Raw genomic sequence first — 26,854 nt, 5'->3', positions numbered from 1 at the left:
TTTCACCTCCTCCAAAGAAAAGAATAGTTATATACAATAGTGACACAGATCTCTAATTACCCATGACTAATCTAAAGAAAGATGTTACTCTTCGTTACAGCTGGTACTAAGTATAACTACAGTAGAGCTATGTAGCCAATATCGTTTTATCATTTACAATATAACTTTTCAAAATTGGAACTGACGAAAATAAAGCAGTTTCCTGTAATAAATATTAATTATTTATTGTCAATTTCACATAGTATCCATATATTAAATGTGATAATACGATAATTATTCGACGTTTTATGTTGTTATTTTTCTTTGCTCAGGCGTATAAACTATGTACTTCGGACTCACCGGTCACACCACAGCCCTCATTAACATATTTATGTTCATGCGCATCATGTAAACATTGTACTTAAACACTAGTGCACAATTCTTTTTACTTTAAAGGAAAATATTGGGTGCGACAAATAATCTACGTTGGGGTTGGACCGAGACAAGGAAATCCCAGTCGCGGGTTTATATTATATGTCTGCCCACTCGGGCAAGCCTCGTGGGGAGACAAATAATATAAACCCTTGACTGAGATTTCCTTGTCTCGGTCTAAACCCCAACATAGATTCAATATAACACATACAACATAGTCACAAACACGCGAAGAAGAAAACTAATCACAAATATACTATATTACAGAGGTGAGGAAAAAAGCAAACCCCAAATATACTATCCACACACGGGAAAGAGCAAAAATTAAACACAAATATACAATCCATACACGCGAAGAAGAAAACTAACCACAAATATAATATCCACACATGGGAAGGAACAAAAACAAACCCCAAATATGCTATCCGCACACGGGAAGGAGCAAAAAACAAACCCCAATGGAATAAGAAGAGAAAAGAACTTACGATATTGTGAATTAAATAGCAAAACAATCTACGCATTGCAGACACAAGTCTTAATAATTTAAAGTCCTGAATAAAACTCAGTAAAGCCCCGAAGAAATCCAAAAACTGAAGTCGATGACGTGTTTGTGATAGCTTATTAGAGTGTTTTTATGTCAACACTCTATTGTTGAGGCACAGTAATATAATTCAAGGCTTAAATTCAGGATAAATTCCAGTAAATGTCTTTATCTAAGAATTTTATCAGAGCACGTTTGTGTTTCCAAAGAAAATAATCGGTTGAATTCAATAATTTGAAGAAAATAAAATTCAAAATAACTGGTAACAACATAATACAACTTGAAAGTGCTAGATGTTAACGCACGAATGACCAAGCTCTCACAATTACAAGATTATATAGTTCACTACTTGACCTGAGGTCACAATTATTTGTTCTAAAAATAAAACATTACCTAATGGAAATTAACCTTTTAAAATGATCCAGATGTTTACAAAATCAAAGCCATAACCTGGGTTACACTCAGGATATTACAAAATTTAGACCAAAATGAACATATTTGCTTCTGCCATTAATAATGATCTGATATTAAGCCCATAAACAGAGAGAATAGTTTAGCTATGTATTAGTTGTTTACATAAAACGAAATAATAAAACGTCAAGAGGAAATTAACTCAATTTTTGACAAGGTCAAGTCCAGTATACAATGTTATAATGCAATAGTATGAAATGAAATTTATAAAAATTTTAAACTAACAAACAAACAATTAAATTAAATATACATAAAATGGGAAATAATACAGAACGAGTAGGTTAAAGCCGCACAATTATAATGACGATATGAGCAATAAAAGGTACCACACAACTAAACAACACTAATAAAAACATAATAATAATAATATTGTTTTCATAACAATAATGCAAATCTTCATCAGGTTGTAATTGTATTATTTTTTAAAATTTCATCTTACATCTTATCTTAGTTCTCTCAATACCTTAGTAAATTATTGATATCAGTCTAAATGTATGTACAAATGCCTTGCCATAAATAACATAAACCTCACCTTGGGCACATTGTGGAAAATATAGGATATTATACATGAGGTTACTTTTAATAACGCATTAAGATCCCTTCTACAATTTTTCATCTCATTGTATGTGTATTATTTATTTTAAGAGTAGTGTTACCTCATAACATTACTTAAACAAAACGCGCTATAACTCATTTCATATTCAGCAATTAAATATTTCATATTGACGTCATAATTGGAATGAATATCATGTCACAAATTATGTGATAATTTCAAACGTGTCTGACTATTTGGAGCTTATATCTAAAACTAATTATTTACGCTTATAATATAGAGGAAAAATCTTGTTTCCAATCCTTTTACCCTGTGTTCACATAATTTAGGCAATAAAATATATTTTAACAAAAACAAAACACTTTAAATTCAACGAACGTTTTATTATGTGGTACTGAACATTTTTATTATATACTTAAGTGTCAAATAGAGAAAATTGCAGGCAAAATAATTTTAATATATGTTTCAGTATCTTTACTTTTGTAAGATATATCGTTATATTTTCGGATGTGAAGGCACCAAATTTTTCATCATGCTATTTAACGCTTGCTTGCGTGAGAGTTGCAGGATAAATGAACGTCCTGTAAGATAGATCAAATAAATCGATACCGTATTATCTTTCCGACATGTCTTTTCTTTCCTATTTAATTACCAAAGATGTTTCAACTTGTAGTAAAGAAAACGATACCTTTTAGCTCGGGACTTCTGCTATTTATATAGGACAAGAAAACATACATTTCATTTTAAATAAAACTTGAGAAATTATTGGAATAAGTGCAATCCTTTGCCCGCAATGGCTCGCAGTGTTTGATTTGCTTGAAGAAAAAATCTTGTAATATTCTTTATTTATCACGTCATGTCTTATATATTTTATAAATTAAAAGGTGAGACTTTAGATTGTGACATCTGTTTGTTTTAAAGATATGTGCTGCTTTGGTTTATTAGACACGACTGAACAGTTTTTTTTTTTTAAATAAAAAAATTTGCTTTATTTTGGACACGTCTCTGTAGATTGCATACGATGGATTGGAATGGATACCGGGATGTAAATCACATTGAGTAAGTAGTGAAATTTGTCAGGTATGGTTAAATTGCGTCTTAAGATCGTCGTATAAACCCTGGGGATATATATATATATATATATATATATATATATACATATATATATATATATATATATATATATATATATATATACATTTATCATGGGGCCTAATCGTGGCCCCTTTTATTTGGATACATCATTTAGCAAGATTCGGAAGAGTATGTGTTAACATCAAATGTCTGATCAAACGGTTAAGCCCAATGTTTTTCTTTCACGAGATCACGTAATCAAAATTAGCTGCTTTGCAATCCAAACATCTCGCTTAAAAGTACAACTGACCTTCACAGGTGCATCTAGAATGGCGGTGTTAGCGCCATGATGACTGATAATCTCTATATGGAGCACGCCCGAGTCAGTCTTACGTATTCGGTCTAGACAATCACGTGATCCTGAAGACAGGTTCTGGCACGTTAGACTCAGGCTGATTCAATCATTATCTATGCTGAGCCTGTTTTTTATTATTATTTTGTTTTGTGTTTGGGGTTTCATTTTGTAATTTTTCTTTTTTTTGCTTTTACGACTATTTTCTGGACACAACAGGTGGTAACGCATTTAGAAAATCCACGTTACAATCACCAAGAAGAATGTCGTGTAACGTTTTGTCTAATGCTACACTAAGCGTTCAAGTCATATATTTGATTGATATCTCACACCGCCACAAACCAAGATATAATAAACGATTGAAAAAGCGTGCAAAGGTTTAATTACGGGAGTAAAAACAAATCATTGCGAAAACAAAACAAAAACCTAACCATCATCGATAACAATAAAATCACAAACGGAAAATAGCAGGTAAGAGAAAATACACCGCCACAAACTCCGATAAAGAACGGAAACAAATACACCACCACTAACCCCGATAAAGAGTGGAAACAAATAAACCGCCACAAACAACGAATAAGAACGGTGTGATTTTGATTTTTAACGTAGCTTTGAAAAATTTTCAGTCATATCGCTACGATGTCTGCAATGTGGCAGTTTATAGTGATGTCTAGCACTGGGGCATCATGCCGCAGACATGTAGCATGATGTCCCACCCAGTCACATTATCCTGACACCAGGCCGACCATTCCTAACACTAACCTCTTAATGCTGAACGCAAAGCGAGGCAGATGTTAGTACCATTTTTTAAGTCTCTGGTATGACTCGGCCGGGGATCGAACCCACGACCTCCCGCATCCGAGGCGGACGCTCTAACCACTAGGCCACCGGAGCGGTCTGAATAAGAACGGAAACAAATAAACCGCCCCAAAGCCCGATAAGAACGAAAACAAGTACACCGCCACAAACCCCGTTAAAGAACGGAAACAAATACACCGCCACTAACCCGGATTAAGAACGGAAACAAATAAACCGCCACAAACCACGATAAGAACGAAAATTAATACACCGCAACAAACCCCAATATGGAACGAAACAAATACACCGCCACAAACCCCGACAAAGAACGAAAAAACAAAATACAGAAATAAACAATTTGATAAATTCATTGCATTTACTTGAAGGAGAAAGTAATATGTTTGGGCCATTTAAATAGGTTGTACCTCTCTTGATAGAAAATTGTCCGAAATATGTTTCACATATCACATGAGTAAGACATCATAGGGCTAATTCAACAGGTTTAAGCGACCAATAATTATCTTGAGACAGCGTGTTTATCAAAGGTAAACATTACTGCTACCGATCCGATAAACCTTCCACTAGCGATTCATTATCTTGTAAAACAGGTATATTAAACCCTGGCAGTCACTGACATTAAAATTCAGGATGTCACGAAGTCTTCTTATTACATTTTCCACTGTATTATGTATTACAGTGACCAGTGTCTATATGGGATTTACTCACAAAGAAGCCTTTAACTACTCTGTACAGATGGATAACAACGGTAACTATCTCCTCTTTTGGAAGTTGAACGATACTCACATAACATTTCAAGTTCACGTGAAAACCTACGGTTATGTCGGGTTCGGCTTGTCAGACAACGGTAACATGTACCCCGCTGATGTTTTGGTGGGGTAAGTAAAGAAAGGAATCGCTCATTTTAAGGTAATTACAAGCGTTTGTTATTGTTTTTGCTTTATCGGTCTGAAAAAATGATATATAGAGTATTAAGAAAATTGAAGGGTCGTAGGATATGGTTAGAAGAGAAAAAAAGAATATATATATATATATATATATATATATATATATATATATATATATATATATATATATATATATATATATATATATATATATATATATAGCTCTCACCGTTACGGCGTTAAACCCAACAACTACAACCTGTCACTCATCTAACACTAAAATCATCCAAATGGCACGAATATATGAACAATTACTTCGTCGTAGGGATAAAATAACTCAAGTGTTTTTGAAAGTTGTTGTAGGGTTTAACGCCATTTTTCAGCATAAGATACGTTATAGAAGACGGCAAGTATGAATGGTGGAAGAAGAACCTGACAAAACCCCAGAAAGAACCATCGACCCACAAAACTCTACTGGCAAGCAGTTTCACATGCCCACATTGGCCAAGCCCGAGACTCGAACCCACGCAGACAGAGGATGGCAGTTATCCATAACGGCTAGGCTACTGGCCCCTGTTTTGAAAGAAAAAGAAAATGATTAATGGTAAGAGACAAACAAAGAATTTAAAGCCAATTCGTACCAAGCCTAAATTTGACTTATTGAAAGAATGGTCCGAATAAACAAATGGTGTACAAGTAGATGACAAATCATTTTCTAATATTATAGAAGAAAGTCACATATTTTATAACAGAAAGGTGTGTAAGACTTTAACAGTACATGGATTACAATTCTATAAGATGAGTTATGCATTGATCTGAGTAAAACATTAAAAATGTTGCATAGGTCAGAAGAAAAATGAACGACAATAGAGAACAACAGTCCACAGACAGAAAACAAGACGCAGCAGCATTTTGCTGGTCATGCCTTTGTTTGCCTTTTGTGGTCCCGATAATCTCCACAGCCTCTATCCCATGACATGGCAAGCAAGCTATTTACGTGGGATTATTAGCATTAATAATCAAAGAAAGTGAAGCCATCTTCGACATGATAATTTAGCAATTACTAGGCAGCAGTTGTGGATCGATAATATCGAGTTATACATAGTACGCAGAGATAATTACACGTGCAAGTTACAAAAAGTGCAGCTAAAATCAAGACATGCTTATTTAGCTTTTCAGAAAATTCGTAGATAAATGAGCCATTTTAATTTAATTTAGCAATATAGTTTTACGATATTCCAAACTTCAAAGCGAAATGCAGGCAAGCTATTACGTCTGCAGCTGATATAGCAAAATATATTTGCTAATATCGAGATATACATGAAGTATTTCTAGTAATCAAGCTAGCGAAACATCGAATTGCCTAAAGCTTCTATTTTATGACGGTGAATGCTTAGCATTACACGGGATCGTGTATGGATATGGGTAATAATACTGTGAAATAGAGAAGCATTTGAATAAGTAGGAGACCACCAAGGCTGATCTGATGAAATGTGAAAAGTGAAAGTCCGTTTGATGATGTAAATGCGTCATCAGTTACGGATACGTGGCACGTATAATCTTTGAATCCTATCTTATAGTTACCCATGTGTTTGCATTCGAATGCGGTTCAAACTTTGCTTGTGTGCTCGTAATCTTTTTCTAATATACCTTCACGTGGCAGCGATGAATAAAACCCTTTGATTAGTGGTAACTGAGATCCAGCAAATTTGGCCCTGTCACTCATGCACTCGCATGGATATACACCTATTTTGTTCAGCAGGTCAGTCTCTGGGGTGTTAGCGCCATGGAGACAGTGTTGACTGCGAGTGATTGCGAAGTTTTCCAATGTTAGGCCGCTCACTAACTTGTCCAAGGACGGATTCAGCCAGCACAGACTAAACGTCATGTATTTATCCCATCTTGTTTGGGATCATAGTTATTGTTGAGTTTGATGACGTAGCTACTGTTTGCATAATCAAATAACCATCACACCTACGCAGGTTATGAAGCACAAAAAAAAGATTTTTGTTTTGTTTGGGCAAATTCTGAACTGTAAATTACATGCGTTGTGTGAGGTTCCTCTGTACGCGCCAGTGATGTGACAGTGATCACAGGTGTTTGTATCGGTGGAGGTAAAAGCTTCTTCACAGATCCAGCAGAGAGTGACTGCGGAGAACGGACGAATGTTATCACCGGTCAAAATCATGAAAGCTGGTGAATAGGGCTGCTATCGAATCCATTGAGCTATAACTTCAATGGATTAAGAAACACATCAACCGTTGCTGTAGCGCTGGCGGCCTGGGCACACTCAAGACTCGGTGGTTCAGTTTGTTAGTTACCCATAAGCGTTGTATAACGGAATACTTATGGGACTTGTTCAGCAACTTTTGTGTTCTCGGTTTTGTACCGATGCCACCACAGAAAAACTAGTGGTTGGTGAATGTATTTTTAAGATATATAGTTGTGTTTTGATAACATATTGAAGAAAGTTCACAGTGTATTCACTATTGTAGCTTTCTGATAAAAAAATCAACGAATAAACTGTTTTCAGTGGAAACTTGCGTGGGTCGATGGTTCTCCCTCCACCATTAATACTGACCGCCATGTATAGCCTGTCTTGTGCTGAAAAGTGGCTTTAAACCCTACAACTACAATAACAACAATAACAGATAATTTACGAGATTTTCAGCTTCAAAAATGAAATTGAAACGGAAAATTAAAAATAGATACAAACATCAATGTGTAAGGCGTTATGAGAGTTGAAGATCGTATTTTAGCGCCAAAACGTCAAAACAAATGTACCATTTACGTAATTTAAGTATACTTTTAACGCCAATTGTTGTAGTGTCTGATGCGGGATGCATAAAATACAATATTTACAACTATTGATTCATCTGCATATAGAAAAGATCAATACACATATTTTATCGTATTTTAAAATTATGAATAAATACCATAACCTTTTTTCAAATTTAATGTATCACAATATATTCTATAACTTTTTCTGTGCAAGCGAAAACCATCAGCGACAGAATAAACTTTGACCATTTATCATGGATCTGGTGAGTAACGTACTGTAATCTCTTAAAAACTAATAATATCATTAGTATTTTAACCTGGTACTGATTCGTGCAACACACAAGCCTCGTGTGAGAAAGCTATATAAACCAGACTGAAGTCTGTGCATCTGTCGTGTTTAAAACATACGACAAAAATTGTATAATAAACGTTTGGATTAGTACATAAGCCCGTGCGAGTGGCAAGTACGGTTTAAAGACTCAACTCGCTTAAACCTGTAGGAAAGCAGGTTTCAGGTCAGAAGCAGTATTGAAGATGTTGCACATCACGCAAACTCATTAATGCAAATTACGCGATACGTTAATATCATTATTATATTTGATACTTTGGAATATAGGACATATCTCAAATGACACGTACGCCCGCCTAATGCATATACATATATATTGCCAAGCTTTTTGAATGTCATTTATATACTGAATGAAATTTATTGAAATTAACAGGTGTATAGTGTATCTACTGAAAGTTAGCCAGATAAGATTTGTGCAATTTGGCCATTTAATCAGCTGCGTACAATAGAATTGTTCATCACATATTGTTCAGACTTCAAAAGTGCATACTCTAGCGTAAATTTGTACCCGCGCTTGATATTGAGCACTCCCTGCGGCTAATTCCAGATGCTTTCATTAAGGTATTTATAATTTCTACTTTTGTACCTTGGAAAATCCATCAGTTCAAACATACTGTTTTTCCACAACTGGAAATTATTTTCCAGTTATTTTTGATTCCATGGGCGGGGTGCATTTAGATAAGTATTCTCAGCTTTCGATGCGCAGAACATTTGTTCAAGATAAGAACAGTTACGTATAAAATAGATAACCACCCATAATGCAACCATTTTATATCGTACATAACATTACTCTTTTTATTTAATTGTAACAATGCCTTGTCTCGCTAGGATTATCACACTACTATGCATGCACCTCCTGTGGTTGACAAGCACCAAGACTGGTTCCTAATTCACGGAGAGGAGAGCGATTTTGGAACTGTGCTAACATTTGTCAGAAAATTAGACACCTGTGACAAAGCCGAAGACAAGAAGACTGAGGTATTTCTTTCTATCCTATATTAATACTTTGAATAAGAAACATTTCGAGAAGTCATTTCTATCATACCTAATGACTTATAATCTCACATACTTAATGACTTATAATATATGGTACCTATTTATTTATAATCTATCATACCTAAGGACTTATAATCTATTATACCTAAAGGCTTATAATCTATCATACCTAAGGACTTATAATCTATCATACCTAAGGACTTATAATCTATTATACCTAAAGGCTTATAATCTATCATACCTAAGGACTTATAATTTATCATACCTAAGGACTTATAATCCATCATACCTAAGGACTTATAATCTATCATACCTAATGACTTATAATCTATCATACCTAAGGGTTTATAATCTATCATACCTAAGGACTTATAATATATCATACCTAAGGACTTATAATTTATCATACCTAAGGACTTATAATCTTTCATACCTAAGGACTTATAATCTGAGTTTTTATTCTCATACTAAAGTCAGATTACATGTTTAAGACTCGATTGGTCGAAGATTTATGAAATATTCCTCTTATGGACATCATCTGTACACGCTGTCATTCGAATATGTCATCACTGACTTGATTTTTAATTTGTTTGTTGTCATGCTATGTCTTTTTAAAAATAAATACATTTATTGACTCACAATCATACATTAAAAATATATTACACAAATGATGCTCGACTTATAATCTGCATTGTATGTTACAAGGATGGGACCATACGATTAATTTACTCGTACCATCCGAGTGATCCAGTTTCTGATAACAGCCTGATGTACCACGGTCCGGAACACAGAGGAACTAAGAGCTTGTTCTTGCTGAGTGTGTCGTCTGTTCCGTCGGCAAGATCATCTGCAGATCAGGGTAACATCCAGACGTACGACTTCCTGAACGGAAATGTATGTAGTAGTTATCCATAATGTGTGTGTGTGTGTGTGTGTGTGTGTGTGTGATTTGGACTTTTAACGTAGCTTTAAAACAAAATCTGCCACAGAGATGTAGCATGATGTTCTTTCCAGTCACATTATTCTGACACCAGGCCGACCAGTCCTAACACTAACCTCTTAATGCTGAACGCCAAGCGAGGCAGATGTTAGTACCATTTTTTAAGTCTCTGGTATGACTCGACCGGGGATTGAACTCACGACCTCCCGCATCCGAGGCGGACGCTCTAACCACCAGGACATCGGAGCTGTCTAGTTATCCATAATTATCGACATCAAGTGTCCTACAATGTAGGACACATACACGCAGTAAAAAAGCTCACCGTGTGCGCTCGTGAAGTAATCAATCGAGGAGAATTAAAATTACATCTTCGTTCGAGTGTATTTCTTCACAAAACAAGACTATAACATTAGTGTTTTGATGAGTATTTTGATACAGTGTTATCATATCATATGGTATAGTCCGTTTGATTCAAATGTTCAACTGTTGTATTTGCCCTTTATTCTCTAAAATTACTATCACTCATCGTTATCGTTGCTTGATCGGATACAGAAGAATGAATAAAATATTTGCACATAAGTTTATAAGCAAACAATGCAATTGGTTGGAGTCAAACCGGTGTTAAAGTACAGATGAAGTCTCAACGGCTCGTAACATCTGCAAGAATTAGCTTACTAAGTAGCTAAAACAGTGTCAACAATGATTTTTTCAAGATTTCATCAAAGGTTTGAACACAGGACGTGGATGTAGCTGACATGAGATCAGTGTGTAATAAGCAATCGCATCTGGTAGGTTCCGTCTTATATGAAAACAGGGAATATGTGAATTACAAACAAATATATCACTTAAATTTCGGATGAACGTGAGGACGTTATTTTTTCTAAAAGTAGTAACCGAAACGGATGATTGAACTCTCTGGAGTTTGACATTTATAACAACTAATATTTTATGACTTGAATAAAATTATATCAGCTGGCACTTAAAGGGGTTATATGTCTAGACTAGTATGGCCCCATATGTGATTTTAACACTGGGGTTACTATCTCTACCGAATATGATGTTACTATGGTCAACTCACATAAGTGGTTACTATGGCTACCTATGTGAATGGAATAGGATGGCTATAAGAATGAAACAGACACATATAAGAGGATAGTAAAAAGAAAGACCAGTTTAGATTGAAATAAGCCACGACGGATGAATGAGTTCTGGATTCAAAACCGCATGCAGTGTAACAACTGCTTGGTCGTATTTTTTGCTCATTATCTGTTTAATTGCACAATATTACTTAGTTTTAAAGACATTTTCCTTATTATCCCACATACAAACAGACAAGCAAAGGAAGTTTGTTTGTTTGTTTGTTTGTTGTGGGTTTTAACGTCATTTTTCAGCACAGTATAGACTATACATGGCGGCCAGTATTAATGGTGGGGGAAGAACCAGGGAAACCCCCGGAAACAACCACCGACGCACGATAAGCTACTGGCAAGCTGCTTTCTCACATACCCACATAGGCCGAACCCTAGACTCCCAGGTCAGATGGCAGTGGTCTGTAACGGTGAGAGTTATAGACCACTCGGCCACTCCGGGCCCCTGAAAAGGAAGTAGAGTTATGGATAATTGTATTAGTCATACATACATACATACATACACACACACACACACACACACACACGCACGCGCACGCACGCACGCACGCACGCACACACGCATACATACATACATGCATTCATACATACATACATACATACACACACGCACGCACGCACGCACGCGCACGCACGCACGCACACACGCATACATACATACATGCATTCATACATACATACATACATGCATACATACATACATACGTACGTACGTACGTACGTGCATGCATGCATTCATGCATGCATACATGCATGCATGCATACATACATACATACATACATACATACATACATACATACATACAATACCAGAATAATGTCCATCTGCTATAAATTTCTACAAAGTTGTTAAATAAAAAGGAATACTGTTGTTTCTTATATAAAATAGATTCTATATATGTTAGGAAGTAATGACCTATTTAGTGAAGTCTCTGCTAAGATGTAAGAATTGTTGCACCGAAAGCAACATTCGATACCGTTGATCACACGGCTATTGCGAGCTGAGTTGTCAGTATTCAGTAAAGGCTTTAGGCTGGTTGCATTACTTATGTGCAACACAAGAACAGTTGATAATACATAGCGGAAACGGTGGGAAGGATACGATTGATTTGTACTGGACAGGAGGTTGAGACTTGCAAAAACCCATATATTGTGAACAAGTTTCATGGGGTCTCTGAAGTGACAAATGTTATCATGACTGAAAATCCGGAAATATGGAAAACCTATAAGAAACAGCTAAACAACTACATCTTTGGAAAGTCAAGGATACCAATAGTGAAAATGTGGGAACACTAATACAATGGATTTCTGAAAACATACATAGAATTTAAACATATCTAGGACGACTAGGACGTCGTTGATATAGAACCGTTATAACCTCTGGACATTTTATTTGGAGGGTGGACCAGTGCTACACTTTTGCTGTACAAGGAATCTCAGTGCAAGGATAAATCACATATTCGTTCTATATTTGGGTCTACAATTGTGCTGAATATTCTCAAGGGTAACACTGCAGTTATGACATTGCACACCGACGTGGAACATATTCGTGAATATAAAGGATGATCTATCTTCCATCCACAGAATTGTACCATCCTGTGTTGCCTCATCATTGTAACGGAACACTACTGTTTCCATTATGTCGCAAGTGTTCTGAACTTGCAATCAATAAGAACCCTGCCGTCAAGATGGCCAAGAGCACCTTTTGACAAAAACACAGGTGAGTGTAGAATTACTCATGCACTCGATCATGGAAACCTGTTATTAAAATTGTACTAAATTTGGAACTTCCCTACCACAAACTTATACCAAAACGACAGATCGAGTCCGATGACTTTTGCGAGATATGTGAATGTCCCTGTTGGTTTGTAAGCAAAGACATTAAAGACCAATCCCATCAATGGTGTTGATCCATTGAGGGAATAGAACTGGAACACGTCAAGTTCAAAGAGGGAATACTTATTTGATTGCGATGAATACTAGTACAACTCTCAATTATGCCTAAGACAGGATACTTGATGGATCCAATGAAATATTTACAATAAATATAAAACAATGGAGACTAGACCTTGGCCAGTTACGAAGAGGTAATCCATTTTGTTGAAATCAGTGAGCTTGCCAGCGTGATCACTGCTAATTCTGCAATATTCCGAAGCCTGTTTAAAAAGCTTTATGTACATCCTTTGCCATGACAAATATCATCCCCACGTCCAAGACCAACGTTTAGACCCATATAACAACAAACCTAAGGAAGATACTCTGTTCAGTTCTGCTTCTTGTACACCATTCAATTATGGATACCAGTACCGAGAAAAGAAATTATAAATGAACATCAAATGTAGAGTGAAAGACTTGACCCTGATCTATCGTACAAGTGCTGAAAGTATCCGTGAAATTAGCTAAGGCAAAGACTTTCTCATCAAAACGCATGAATCACACATGATTGTCTAGTAACCTTATTGTCAGAAAATTATACACAACTATAATGCTTTACTCTTTGAATATCATATTCCTGGTTTTAAACCGTAGAGTTCCAAGGAAGGAAATCGTTTGGACTAGAGACGTCAAAAAAAAAAAAAAAAAAAAGAAAAGAAAAACAACGACCAATATATGAAGATGTGCCTACGTAAAAATCGATTCATTGTATTGTTCTACCCTAGAAGGTGATGTGGTCCCCGTACAAAACTCGTTATGTCATCAGAAGCATCTTCATCACAGCTACAACATACACTTTACACAGAAGCTAAAGTTAAACCGATCGATAACCACACGCATCTTATTACGAAGAAACCACGGATGACGACATAACTTGGCTGGCTTTTGTGTACTTTGGAGAATGAGACGAAGTAGTGTTTATTAGTGTTTTATTGTGGTGTGACACACTACGAATTGGAACACAACGATTCAGCCTAGGTGTCACACTCTTAATGGCCGCAGTTCTGTCTTTTCATTTACTTAGTCGTCCCAAAGAGTGTGTAAGGACTCACATTATTGGCTTAACGCCAACGACAAAACATAGATAAGATAGATATATCCTTTATCTTCATGCTACAATATCCAGGTATAGTTAAGATGTAGTCCAGTTATCCTAGACATTTTTCCATTGATACTTTAAAAGAGTGCATTCAGAGTTTATCTTTGGTTTTTTTAAAAACATTTTTACAATTACATTGTGGAGTTTTATAAGAATGAAGCGCAAACAACAAATATATTATTAACATCACAGACTTCTAAATCATATACATACATATATATATATATATATATATATATATATATATATATATATATATATATATATATATATATATATATATATATATATATATATATATAGATATATGATAAGAACGCTGTTTACATTAGCAATGTTCCAAATGTCAGACATTGGCAAATTGGGAACATCTTATAAATTTAACATTACTTTTGCATGCAGTTCTGCATCACATTTCGGTGAAGGAGGTCAGTCAAGTGATCGAGGATAAAATTATATTCTAGAGTTATTTTGGTATAGTTAATACTACAGGACAAATCCTATTTGAATTTGGGACGAAGTGCTGCTAGCGTGTATCCAAACCTAATACAACACGACCAGTGTTTGATGATAAAGCATGCAGAAAGGTTGATTTATTATCTTGAAGAAGCTTGGACACGCATCGATGAAGAGAACATTTGGAATGAATGATATAAAGACTTACTGGAAATTTGAAACCCCAAACGAGACGAAATGCATCGAAATGCTCTTGCATCAGAGCAACCATACTTCGCGATTCCGTGCTTGCTTTACTATCAGTTTAATGAAACAATAGCAAGCTTAATCATATCGCCTAGTATTTCCCGTCAAGTATGTGGATCTGACATAATGAATACGTTTTGACACGTTTTGACATACGGGTTGTAAACATCCTCCTGGATACCTGATGTCTGTATCAAAAGATTAACTCTCGCACAGAAACCCTAAGGACGTTGTGTTTCATCAACAGGAACCCACGGAATCGATGGCTACTATGAAGATGAAGTATTACCCCAACCCTCACTCTTCATTCTTGTTTAGTTAGAAAATCGACGGATCTATGAGTATTAATATGTAGATTGTATGTAATTATTGTTGTTTTCGTTAACCCTCTGTCACCCTGTCTCTGCCTCTAGCTCTGCCTCTATATTTCAAGGCTACTACTCTGAGTTTTGTCACTCTTATAGCCTTCCTGTTCTATTCACTTAAGTTGCCAGTGTTGTCTACAATGTGTACAATTTTGAAGTCCCATTGAGCGCTATAGTGACCCATACCGTTAAATTTCCCTAGTGCTATTAATTTCCCGTAGTACACTTTGGCGACCATCAGTGTAAAATTCCCATAGGAGCCATCGGGTTCCAAACTGATAAATTTCGTATAGGTGACTTTAGTACCATTCTATTAAGTAGGTATAATAGCCCTAATCTTAAATTTCAGTTAGGAACTATTGTGCCCTCGAATGTTAAATTTTCAAGTGTGATAATAATACTATCTTATTAAATAGTTATGGTGGTCACCCCAATATTAAAGTCCATTATGTTGCCATCTGGACTCAAACGTGGCTGAATCACCCCTTCACTTAACTACTAAACATTTTTCCCTAAAGTTGCGATATACGATTTTTTGTTGATAATAATAGACACAGCGTTGATTTATATCATTCTAACTACAATACAGTATTGAAAAACTTCAAAGTTCCAGGTTCGATACATGTAGTGTTAGCACGTGAAGGGTGGTTAACACCAGATTTATTATTATTTGTTTTTCTACATTTCCGAGGCTCAAAGACAATTCGTTTATTCATTCTAAGTATGAATATGTTTCTAATTATCACAGTCTCCACTTCTACATCATTTTTTCTCAACGTTCTTTTCATAGTTTCTGATTCCCACGGCAAATATCACCTACCACTTCCGGGGTTTTCGAATGCCAAATATTGGTGGGAGGCGTCACATGATTAAAGTAAGTGTTCTGCATTGCTGACCTAAAATTGTCCGTACACCAAATTAGGATTACGAGTCCACAGAGCAAATAGATTTACCCCACCCCTTCTTTCTTTCCATAACCAAGTGTTTTCCCTCTGCGCACAAACGTCTCCACTTATAATTGCTCTGTTAATCCGCAATCATGTAACATTTCAATATATGCAAGTACCAGAAGACCAAAAGTTAAAGTCCAGGGTTTGGAGGTAGGTCAACAGATAAGGGGGAATGATTTGTAGGCAAGACCATATTTTGTTTTTTCTTTCCTCCAATTTCTGTTTTTTTTCTGTCTGACAATTTAATGTAATGATTTCCACTATCATGATACTATAAGTTTATCCTCCTCTTGGTGCGTCAAATATTTCATATCACCATTTTGATAATTTCCTCGTTTAATTCTTACCTGCTCCTGTCTTCATCAGAGCGATTATTTCTCTATAATTTTTCCGTCTTTTTGAAAAAAATTAGATTGAGCCCATAATCAGCCCAGGCAACGAGATGCACGTGCACCATATTCTGATATATAGATGTAAAGGAATCGATCCTATGTTTGACGGAATCAGCTACATGTGCTAAGATGAGATTCCGAAGGAACTGAATCCTTGCTATGACGTCATTATATCCTGGGCAATTGGTGGAAAGGTCTTTCCTCTTCTTTCCGTCATCATCATTATTATATAAATAGAACTGCACAATACCATGCTGCTACCCATATAACTGTTGATGTGGCGATTATCGCCAGCAAATGCTAATACTACACATACACTTACTACTACTACTACTACAATCGCTATTCTGTTAGGAACTATGATGATATGATATTCTCTTAAGTTGTTTCTCTTTAGTTCTTGTTCTTACCCGTTGATTTCGTATATGGCATTTATAAAATAGCATCACTAAGAAACGATTTGATTATTTATCTATGTGTGTTTTTGTGTGTGTCTTTCCATCTTTTTGCCAGTCTATTTCTTAGTCCGACCGTGGTTTTTGCAGTCAGCCTGTGAATGGAATATCCCACAGGTAAATCTATCTCTATTTTCAGTCTTTCTACTACCCAGACCATTTGGGGGTTTCCGTGGGAGACCCAGATGATCCCGACTTTTACATCATGGAAACACACTATGATAATCCAATCCAGAAGTCAGGTGACCCAGTGTCTTTTAGCTAACTGAATAATATAGAAATTACACATTTAACAAAGTATGTCACTGTTAGTGATAAACAATACGAAAGAAAAGAAAATGAAAAAGAAAATGATATAATGATGATTGAGGCATGTTAAAGAATTAATGTTTGTGTTTCCAGTATGTTAAAAAAAACTTCAAATTTTCAAAATGTAGAATATCACATGTCCACTTTTACTTACGGGTAGTTTAACTAACTGAAGTCGTGGAGGTATTGAATCTGATTTTATTCAATATTTTACGTCATATTTCCAAATGAAAATGCGAAAATACGATTGAATATCCTATCAAAGCTTTTGATAGGTAATATGTAATGAAAGAAAAATATTTTCTAAACGGCACACTTAGCTTTCCTGTTTTAATAAATTATCTGCATGTTTCAAGGTCTATTTTCGAGAAACATTGCAATACGCGCACAGAAGTAAGCAGACGGGTACATCCTGAGAGAGAGAGAGAGAGGCAGACAGACAGAGGGACAGAGACGTCGACAAAGAGATTTACGTGAAATCTATATATCAGTAATTATATTTTTCTCACTTATGCATGATTGACGACTCCGGAATAAGAATAACTTTGACCAAAGATTTTCGTGCCAAGGAGACCGATATAATGGTACTAGGTCACGTGGAAAATTGGAGTCAAATTACTCCGCCATTTGAAAGTGCATTTCGCACTCGAGGGTATTGTCCGTCGCAGTGCATAGATCACGTGAGCTAAAACTGTGTATTTTAACTAACAACTGATTTAAATGCTAGACAGTTTGAATATGTGGGAAACAATTCACAGCAAGAGAGTGCTAATTATGTTACGACTTTGTTCGATGATCAGTCAGTCATGAACATTTTCCGCTCACTAAGTTGTAGATAGTGTTATACGTAGAAGCCTGATTCCAAACACGTATGGCCATGCTGGTTTTGAAATGTATAGTACTTGTAAACGTTATGTATAACAAAGCTCTAGAAAACCCTGTTTCAGGTTAATGTTATTTAATTTTTCTTGTTTATATGTACGCATTCGTGTATCTGTGTGTAGATTCTGTCTTGTACTGAATATGATGTGTTTTGGTGTGCAGATTCTGTCTTGTGGTGACTACAATGTGTTTTCGTATTCCTTTTGTTATCTTTCAACAGTTTTAGGAACTTAGTGTCAATTTTATGAAAGAATAGTGAGTGCATGAGAGAGAGAGAGATTTTCCTTTCGTATGACGACCAGTTTAAACAGTAACCTGTCCTTATTGGAAAAATTTCAATCATTTTGTACGAGCTCGTAGAAACGTCCCAATAAAATGAATGGACATTTGTGTTTCTTTGTTGCAATGTTACCCATTAGATAATTAATATTTCACCGCGATTATTGTATCGACCATTTTTAGAATATTGCCAGAATAATATCTCAACAAAGGCAATATTTTTGATTCATTCCAGGCCCTTGGAAATCTGACGGAAATAAAAGTATTTGGAATTCTCCAACATGCCCACCTTCTTGGCAGAGCCATCACAACTATACACTTTCAAAATGGGACAGAGCTGCTTCCCTTAGCAGCTGATCCTAACTACGACTTCAATTTCCAGGATATTCGTCTGCTTAGAAATGAAATTACAATCAAACACGTGGGTTAAACGTCTTGTATTTGATTATAAGTCTTCTTTTTGGTGATATTTACTTTCAAAGGCATCTTACTAACTGTAATATACATGTTAGGGAGGAATTTTAAAAGGTACAGCAGATCTGAGTTGGTCACATTACATGCATCTTTTTTTCCTGCTGTGATAGGGAATGTAGGCGTAGAATATTCGATAGTAGAACAGCATTTTGGTGAATAGTGGTGTTTATAGAAGAAAGAAAGTAAACTATATTTCTTCGAACTTGTTGGGAACCGCACTTTATCACCACAATTGCCTTATGCTTGTGCAAACCATTGGTCGGAACCCCTTGTTTGTAATGGCTTATTCCATTATAACAATACTGTTGTGACAGTTAATATTTATAATTTATTAGCTACTCACGGTGTCAGGAGTACAGTGTTAGATCTTAATTTAGAATTGCATTCGTGTGAAAAGTCATCTGGAAGATGCAGTGTTTTATTCCATACCTAATGAACACTATGTATATTGCAAGTAGCCATAATACATTGCACGTAATACAAACATTCTACGCTTTTTCTATTGTATGCAGTATTATCTAATCGGAAGATTAGAGAATATGTAGATCAACAATTTGCATACAAAAGAAGAGTCTTATTCATTATTCATAGCCGGTTTTCATTTAATAGTGTACACGAGAAAGAGTTTTGCTATACTAAAGTGATTAATGAAATTACATGCATGTGAGAACAGGCAAACAAAGAAAGTTTCTATAAATTGACAATAAACTCTCTCTCTCTCTCTCCTTCAAATTAATGATTTTTGAGCTGACAGTACCTTTTTGAGTCAATGTCTCCTGATAAAAGTGGCAGAATATTAAGGATTCGAGAGAGCTTCTGACTCTAAACCATTGCTATAATATCAAAAGAAACTGTTCTTTTATAAACAAAGATTTCATAAATTGAAGCGTCTTTGACTTTTTCAGGGAGAAAGCTTCATGGTTGAGTGTACTTATGACTCCACTGCTAGAACAACTCCAACTCTGGTAAGACTAGCTAGACTTAGATCTAAGCGTCATAATGTCAGAATCCCCACATGATTGTAATCTACCAATGCTAACATTTCCTGCTTCTTTAAATCCATCTCCAGAATGTAACTGCCAAACTGGCACTCTTTCTTTTTGTCACCCCTATCAACCCATTTGTGCATGTTTAAATGTAGTATAGTTATAGCTGAATTGCAGTGACAAAACGGATCAACTCTTCATGAGAAATATATATTAGTGCATATTACGTAACACTTATCTAAATATTGTTTTCCTTTTTGGCACGGATCGAAACTCTTGCAAGTACTGCACTCAGACATACAAAAAAAACACACTCTATTCACAATGTTCAGGCATGCATAAAATGCAAATTGCGTGCAAAATAAATTACGGTCCTAACTGCATGCGTACTGTACTTACCTTGCCACTGCAAGCAAGCAATGAAAATGCACCTTCCCAGAACAGAGCATGCCAGTACAAACACACAATTCGAAAGAATTACGACTTAATGTGCTGAACATTGTTATGAATTAGAATTTATATATTTACTCTATAGATATATACATTATGATTTAGCAATCCATTACATTATATACTTTAAAATTACACAGATATAACTTAATAAATTAAAATAGAGACAAACACTTATACATATAATTATATTGTTATAAAGGATACACAATATATCAATTAAAACAAATTAAAAATTAATTGAAGAAAAGAAATACAATTTTATATAGTGCATTGGCATTAAGGGCATTAGGATACAAAGTATCTAACTTATGAATCCAATACGTTTCTTTTATGAGTCTATGCATGTCACCATGCACAATATCTATTGGCATGAAAGAACAATCGAGTAGAGAGTGATTATTGGTGTTGAAGCGTGTTGAAATATTAGACGAAAACTGAGGATCACTATATAATTTCTTTGTTATACGAAAGCGATGATTATTCATTTTCTTAGAAACTTGTTGAAGTGTTTGTTCAACATATTGCATGCTACATTTTTTTTACAGGTTATCATATAAATCACATCAATTGATATGCAGTTAGTGTTATTACGTAGGGAAAATACATCTTTTGTATTAGCGCTAATGAATGAAGTACTTTCTCTTATGTTTGCATATTGAGAGCACCTCTGTCTGTTGCACTTCGATGACGAAAATTGTCTTTTTTTCTGTCTGTTTAGTTCTAATTAAAAAATCTTACTAATTCTTGGGTCTTCTATAAGCGAGAATTGGTCTATTTTTGTAAAGTGATTTGACGCTGTTTTAATTTTATAAATTAAGGAGACTCCAGTATTTATTAATTATAAGGCCTATATCAGGTAATGAAGCATTATATTGCATTGTGAAAGGAATTCTATTTTTCCCTATTTTGCATTCTGCTGTGTTTAAAGCCTCATGTTGAGTAAGATTATGGGCTTTGTTCACAGATAAAACTCGAAACTATGGATATATTGCTGACATAGCAAACGAGAATATAATTTAAATATGCAATGAACAAATTGGTAAAAGCTAGAATTTACAAAACATATTATAATTTCATACCTGTAATGATGTAGGGAACACACAGAATTGCAGATATCATTATGTTTAGGTCTGTCTCTTGTGATTTGCTTATATTGCTACGTTTGTTTAATTTATATTTTGTGCTTGAACTTTGTCCGTGATTGAGGGTAGAGAATTTGCCTACCTGGCTAATGTCCTGACTGAGAGTTGTGTCTACCTGATTTGTGTCACGTTTCTTACTAAAACTGTACCTCAAATTCTGACCTTGTTAACGAATTTGTGAAGTTTTCCAGAAAATACTCTTACGTGATAGGTCAGTTGACAGATTGTATATACAGGATGTGGTAAACAAATTCTTCATTCATGTTTAGTATCAGTCTTTAGCAGTCTATTATCAGAGTTTTTAGCTTGAATATATATAATTTCAGAGGATACATTTATTTAAATTATTCTTTGGAATTATATAGTGCTCATCGATTGTTTGGTCTAAAACACTTCACTGTGATTAATGTGAATTATATCTGGTAATATTAAGACTATTTGCTACAATGATATATTCAAGAAAATTGGTACATCAGCAGATTCCGGATCATTGGTACACCAATACAGTCAGTACTTTTGAAGTTCGTTCGGAACATTCTGTACTTTTGGTACAACATTTAGGATTATTTGGGATTGAATTACCGTGTCTTTTGAACTTTCATGTTGTATCATATGGAAATAAATTCTTTGTTGAGTTTTACTAAACTTGATGGCTGCTGCGTTTCCTCTTGTTACATATTTTAAGATCATAGAGCCGTAACAATATACAGAGTTCCCTGTCAGGAATGTGCCTAACTTTGTCAAAAATAGGTATTACGAAGTGGCAACACTGAGAAACCATGTCTATATTTTGAACATATGTTCCTCTAACATATCAGCATGAAATACGGAACGGAAAATCACTGAAACAAATAAAAATAGCTCTATCAATCACAATAAGAAACCCCCGATATATTTTACTACCAGACCAGATATTTCAAACACATTTGCCGAAACATTTTCCAAATATTTCTTCATCAGAGAACGATTCTAAAACCTTCCGCGGTGGCAGAAACTTGAAGGAAAGGGTTCCTTTAAGTTAGAAATCTGTTAAAGCCGAATATTAAATAAACAAATTGCTCTTAGTGAAGCAGGAGGCTCTTGATACAACCCATGAAACTATAGATAGAACCCACGAAACTCTTGATAGAACCCATACAAATTCATCAGAATCATATGATGTATTCTATCTTAGAAGTAATCACTTGCTGCAACCTTCTATACACTAACAAATATTTCAATAAAATTTGGAAATTTGGTCATCTCGACATGGGTGGCATCACTACAAAAATCCAGAAATGACATTACGTTATGAAAGATATCGTGAAGATATGGATGTACACCATGACGTACATCCGTTAAAATTAACTTGGCAATACATTGAGATACCGTAATGAATGAACTGACCGATCATATCCTACATCGACTGCTTTGTTATCTGCAATAAATCATATAGTATGTATTATAATGAACGTAAACTACCGATATGCTTAGACATATTTAAACAATGGCGAGACGAAAACTGGTCCAAAGTTGTTAGATCAACCCACGTCTCATATACAGTTCTGTCACTAGCAAACAATTCATGACTACATACAAGATATGTTTTATATCTCTGTACTGGAGGAGACATTTTAGGACAAAATTTTCCTCCACATGTTAGAAGCTTCAGCGACAACCGTCAAGAAACCCACGTCGTAATACGAGTTGTTGTAAACCCAGCTTGGGCAGAGGACACAAAAGTCTTGCCCTGTTTTTGTATAGTCTTAGTAACATCTGACTTTGACTATGACTGGATTGTTGTGGACCGACTCACAAACCTTTCTTCCGATGAGTGCTCCGATACACAGTCAGGGACTTAGACATTTTCTGGCAAATAAAAGCAAGAACATTTTAAAGAAAAACAGATGAATATTGAAAACTTCTTGAGGAACATTAGATTATCCTGACAACTAGTCCGCCATCTTCTCCATCCCGATCCTTTCCCTTGGCTGGTTAGAATGTTGACCGTATTTAATGAGACGTTAGATTATCAACCACGCACACTCCAGAGCGTAATAGGCAGCTCTGAACGTCATTTGCAGATAAATGGGGTTACGGTAGTAATATCAAGGGAATAGGACGGTTTAATCTTCCGAAACCAAGGATATTCCAAATGCAACGTAAACCGAAAACGTTCGAAACCAACGAAAGCCGAACCATTATTTGATACATACAAAAGCCACGAGAACGTAAACAACTGATGTAAAACAATCACAGTGGTTTTGTTTTACACCCTACATTTAGTATGTGTTCATGATCCACAATTATGCACCCGCCAACCTGCAGATCTATATGAATGGTACAAAATCACAGTCAGAACATGGTACAAACTGCACCTTGACGAATTGACGCGCATGTATAGTTTAGGATATGTTATCCTATGATGTATGGAACAAATGTCTATCTCAGGGAATGTCTTAATCCCAAACAAATGTGATTCAAGTCAATCTACAATCACATGTGTACCCCTGAAATACATACTCACTTCACAAGACGGATAAGTAAGAGAATGTCAGCAGTTCCTCTTTCGCGTCTATACAGAAACAAACATACCCGTTTTCCGCTTGGACATCTAATACAACAAGTCACATTGGTTCTATCTTTTCTATATCAGCCAATATAAGCGCACTACTAGTATCAATGTTTAAGGCGATAAACCGAAAAATCAGCAAAGAGGTGATGAATTATCAACCAGTAAACCAACAGCATGTAAATGGAAGTCATTACGCATACATACACGTTTGTTGGGTACACTGCGTACAACATATTTATTATTGTACATGAGTAGGAATACTTTAACATTCCACCCAATACCAGTGTTAATTCTGTAATAACACAAACACACATGGTGGATTCATTTGGCCACAGCGCAAGGAAACCCAATATTTCAATAATGTAGATCCTGGGGATGAACTGACACACCTACTCTAAGGAAACCTGGTGTGCCAGTGTCCCTTTGGTAACAAAGATGACCAGTCCGTCTAGGCTCCAACGGTCAGATATAATCTGATTTAGGTTTTGCAACTGATTGTTCATGCCAACCCAAACACCTGCCTCTTCTGTTGCTCATTCTTGAGACTTACATTGGTAGGCAAACAACCCCCAGGTACCAGCAGAAGAGCTGGCACTATTGGTGACAAGAATTAGGTCCTTTTTTCCAGACCATTCCTTCACTCTATATGCACAGTTGGTTGAGTTATAACCAGCTGAGTTAAAAGATTTGTTGTCGTCTTCCTGGATCAAACCAATCCAGTGGATTTAGACCCTTCACCATCCGCCAAATAAGTGGGTCAATAACTCGCTTACCGCAAAATAACAGAGAAGTGGTTTTGCTTGAACTCTTTCTTGTACCTTGCCAGTTACTGAGCAAACCACATTCAAGCTTACAACTGCAAACTTTTAAATTGCAATGACTATTATAGGGCAAACGTTTGCGATAATCTATATGAAATCTGACAATATGACGCATGAGCTAAAATACGGGATTCACTTGGAATTGTGCTTGCCTGATTCTGGTATATTGTATTCCATGTTCTAATAATGACACAGTCCTCTATTTTAGCATACAAATTGTTGATTCTAAATATTTTAAAATTTATGTGGTCTCTAATATTGGCCTTCTCTTTTTCAGTCAGCTCTGATAATCCGAAAAACAGATATAAAGTAAATAAATGACAGTCCGTCTTCGCTGTAAAATTTATGGAAAAAAGCCCATCAACCCCCAAACCAACCTATAATTTTAAAAGCAATGTTGTATCGAATGCATGCATGTAACCATATATGACTATCTAGTATGCACTAAAACCATTTTACCATTTTAACTGGTGACACTTGGCAGCAGTACCACGGGTAGAATTAGTTACAATCTGTGCTGTGGAGACCACGAATGGATTTTCATTGCGATTTACCTTAGATACTTTATTAATCAATGTAAGCCATATTAACAAATCAAGAACAAAACTTGACTGAGAATAATATTTTATCAAACAATAGAAATATGACGATAAGTCAATTAAGGAAAGTAATTTACCCATCTATTAGGAACTAAATTACAGTATACATCATGTAGCCATCATAGTGATGTGCTATAAAAGCAGACAACTTGACAGTTCTATGACATATATTGGATATTGTGTATTGGAACTCCTTCTAACATTTTGTAGCAGCCATTTATTATTTATAGCGGTGATAAAAATGTATAAAATGGAAAACACAAACAAAATTGTATGGATACACATAAATTTGACGTAATGTTATATACGAATGCAGCATTTGTATTGACACATAGCAAGCAATGTAGATTTTATCGATTGAAGAGCTCCAATGAGAACAGGTCATTTGGAATAAATTAGTATTTGTGTAGACAGAATCTCGAATTATATGATGAAAGAATGCAGATTTTTTATAAAGGTTTTATGTACTGTAAATCACGATATACTAGATTCTTGATTTAAATATTTGTTGTCATTTTTTAATTTGAATGAAGTTAATGGATTCATCATATTGTACTTCTGCCAATAATGACTTGTGACCTGCCGAAAATGTAAAGCACTCGTAGAAAGTGGGAATAGGTCTGTACGCATTATGGTTCCTTTTGTTTTCTTGGTTCCCTCGTGTGCTTAGCCATTTTCTCCCTTCCTGCGTCGTTATGCTCTTTGTTTCGTATTTGTCGTAAATATGGTCATAAGTACAACATAGTAACTGAGTATATTTTTTCTGTTTTTATCGTTAGAGTAGTGTTTATGAGGGCCGGACCAAGCCAACTGGTTTTGGTGGGGAGTTTCCAAAATTTTAAAATATTTACTCAGTGTGCATAATACTCAATAAACGTGCGCAAGAATAAAACGATGCTTAGATTTCAGGTGACCAGTGACACATCACTCCCCCACCGCCCTGTTTATACACAGAAACAAATATCCGAGTCTATTTACCCCTTTCCTCCAACGTGTTACTGCGTTTGTTCTATCTACATCGCAGTCCATGTTGTCGAAAGGTGATAAGGTTTCTAAGACTTTAGAATGCTTCCGGGGACACTTCATCAAAGTAACACGTGGAAAGGTTTTTATCCACAGAAATATTGGTAGAACAATC

At 35.5% G+C, this 26,854-nt stretch overlaps 2 protein-coding genes across 4 annotated transcripts in view; both read left to right on the top strand.

The window, feature by feature from the left end:
- Positions 1-4,818: 4,818 nt before the first annotated feature.
- LOC149778493 (DBH-like monooxygenase protein 1 homolog) lies at positions 4,819-16,913 on the top strand. Its single transcript, XM_089939358.1, has 5 exons — positions 4,819-4,966; positions 9,064-9,213; positions 9,937-10,125; positions 16,211-16,294; positions 16,783-16,913. Exons 2-5 carry the CDS (start codon positions 9,079-9,081, stop codon positions 16,888-16,890), a joined length of 516 nt encoding a protein of 171 aa, XP_089795484.1. The 5' UTR covers positions 4,819-4,966; positions 9,064-9,078; the 3' UTR covers positions 16,891-16,913.
- The window catches only part of LOC149778492 (DBH-like monooxygenase protein 1), a 35,010-nt gene continuing 24,978 nt past the window's right edge, over positions 16,823-26,854 (top strand). The window contains exons 1-4 of one of the 3 annotated variants that reach the window (XM_089939357.1): positions 16,823-16,956; positions 17,357-17,459; positions 18,923-19,108; positions 20,067-20,126. In XM_089939357.1, the coding sequence (XP_089795483.1) occupies positions 16,922-16,956; positions 17,357-17,459; positions 18,923-19,108; positions 20,067-20,126 (384 nt within the window). In that variant the 5' untranslated portion in view covers positions 16,823-16,921. Of the gene's footprint in view, positions 16,957-17,318; positions 17,460-17,852; positions 18,207-18,922; positions 19,109-20,066; positions 20,127-26,854 lie in introns of those variants that run through there. The other 2 variants (XM_089939356.1, XM_089939355.1) reach the window with 2 other exon arrangements.

Source organism: Sinohyriopsis cumingii, chromosome 17 (genome assembly GCF_028554795.1).
Source record: "Sinohyriopsis cumingii isolate HCF-2022 chromosome 17, ASM2855479v2, whole genome shotgun sequence".
NCBI lineage: Eukaryota > Metazoa > Mollusca > Bivalvia > Unionida > Unionidae > Sinohyriopsis > Sinohyriopsis cumingii.
Note: the sequence above shows the minus strand (reverse complement) of the source record. Positions and strands in the feature narration are given on the sequence as shown.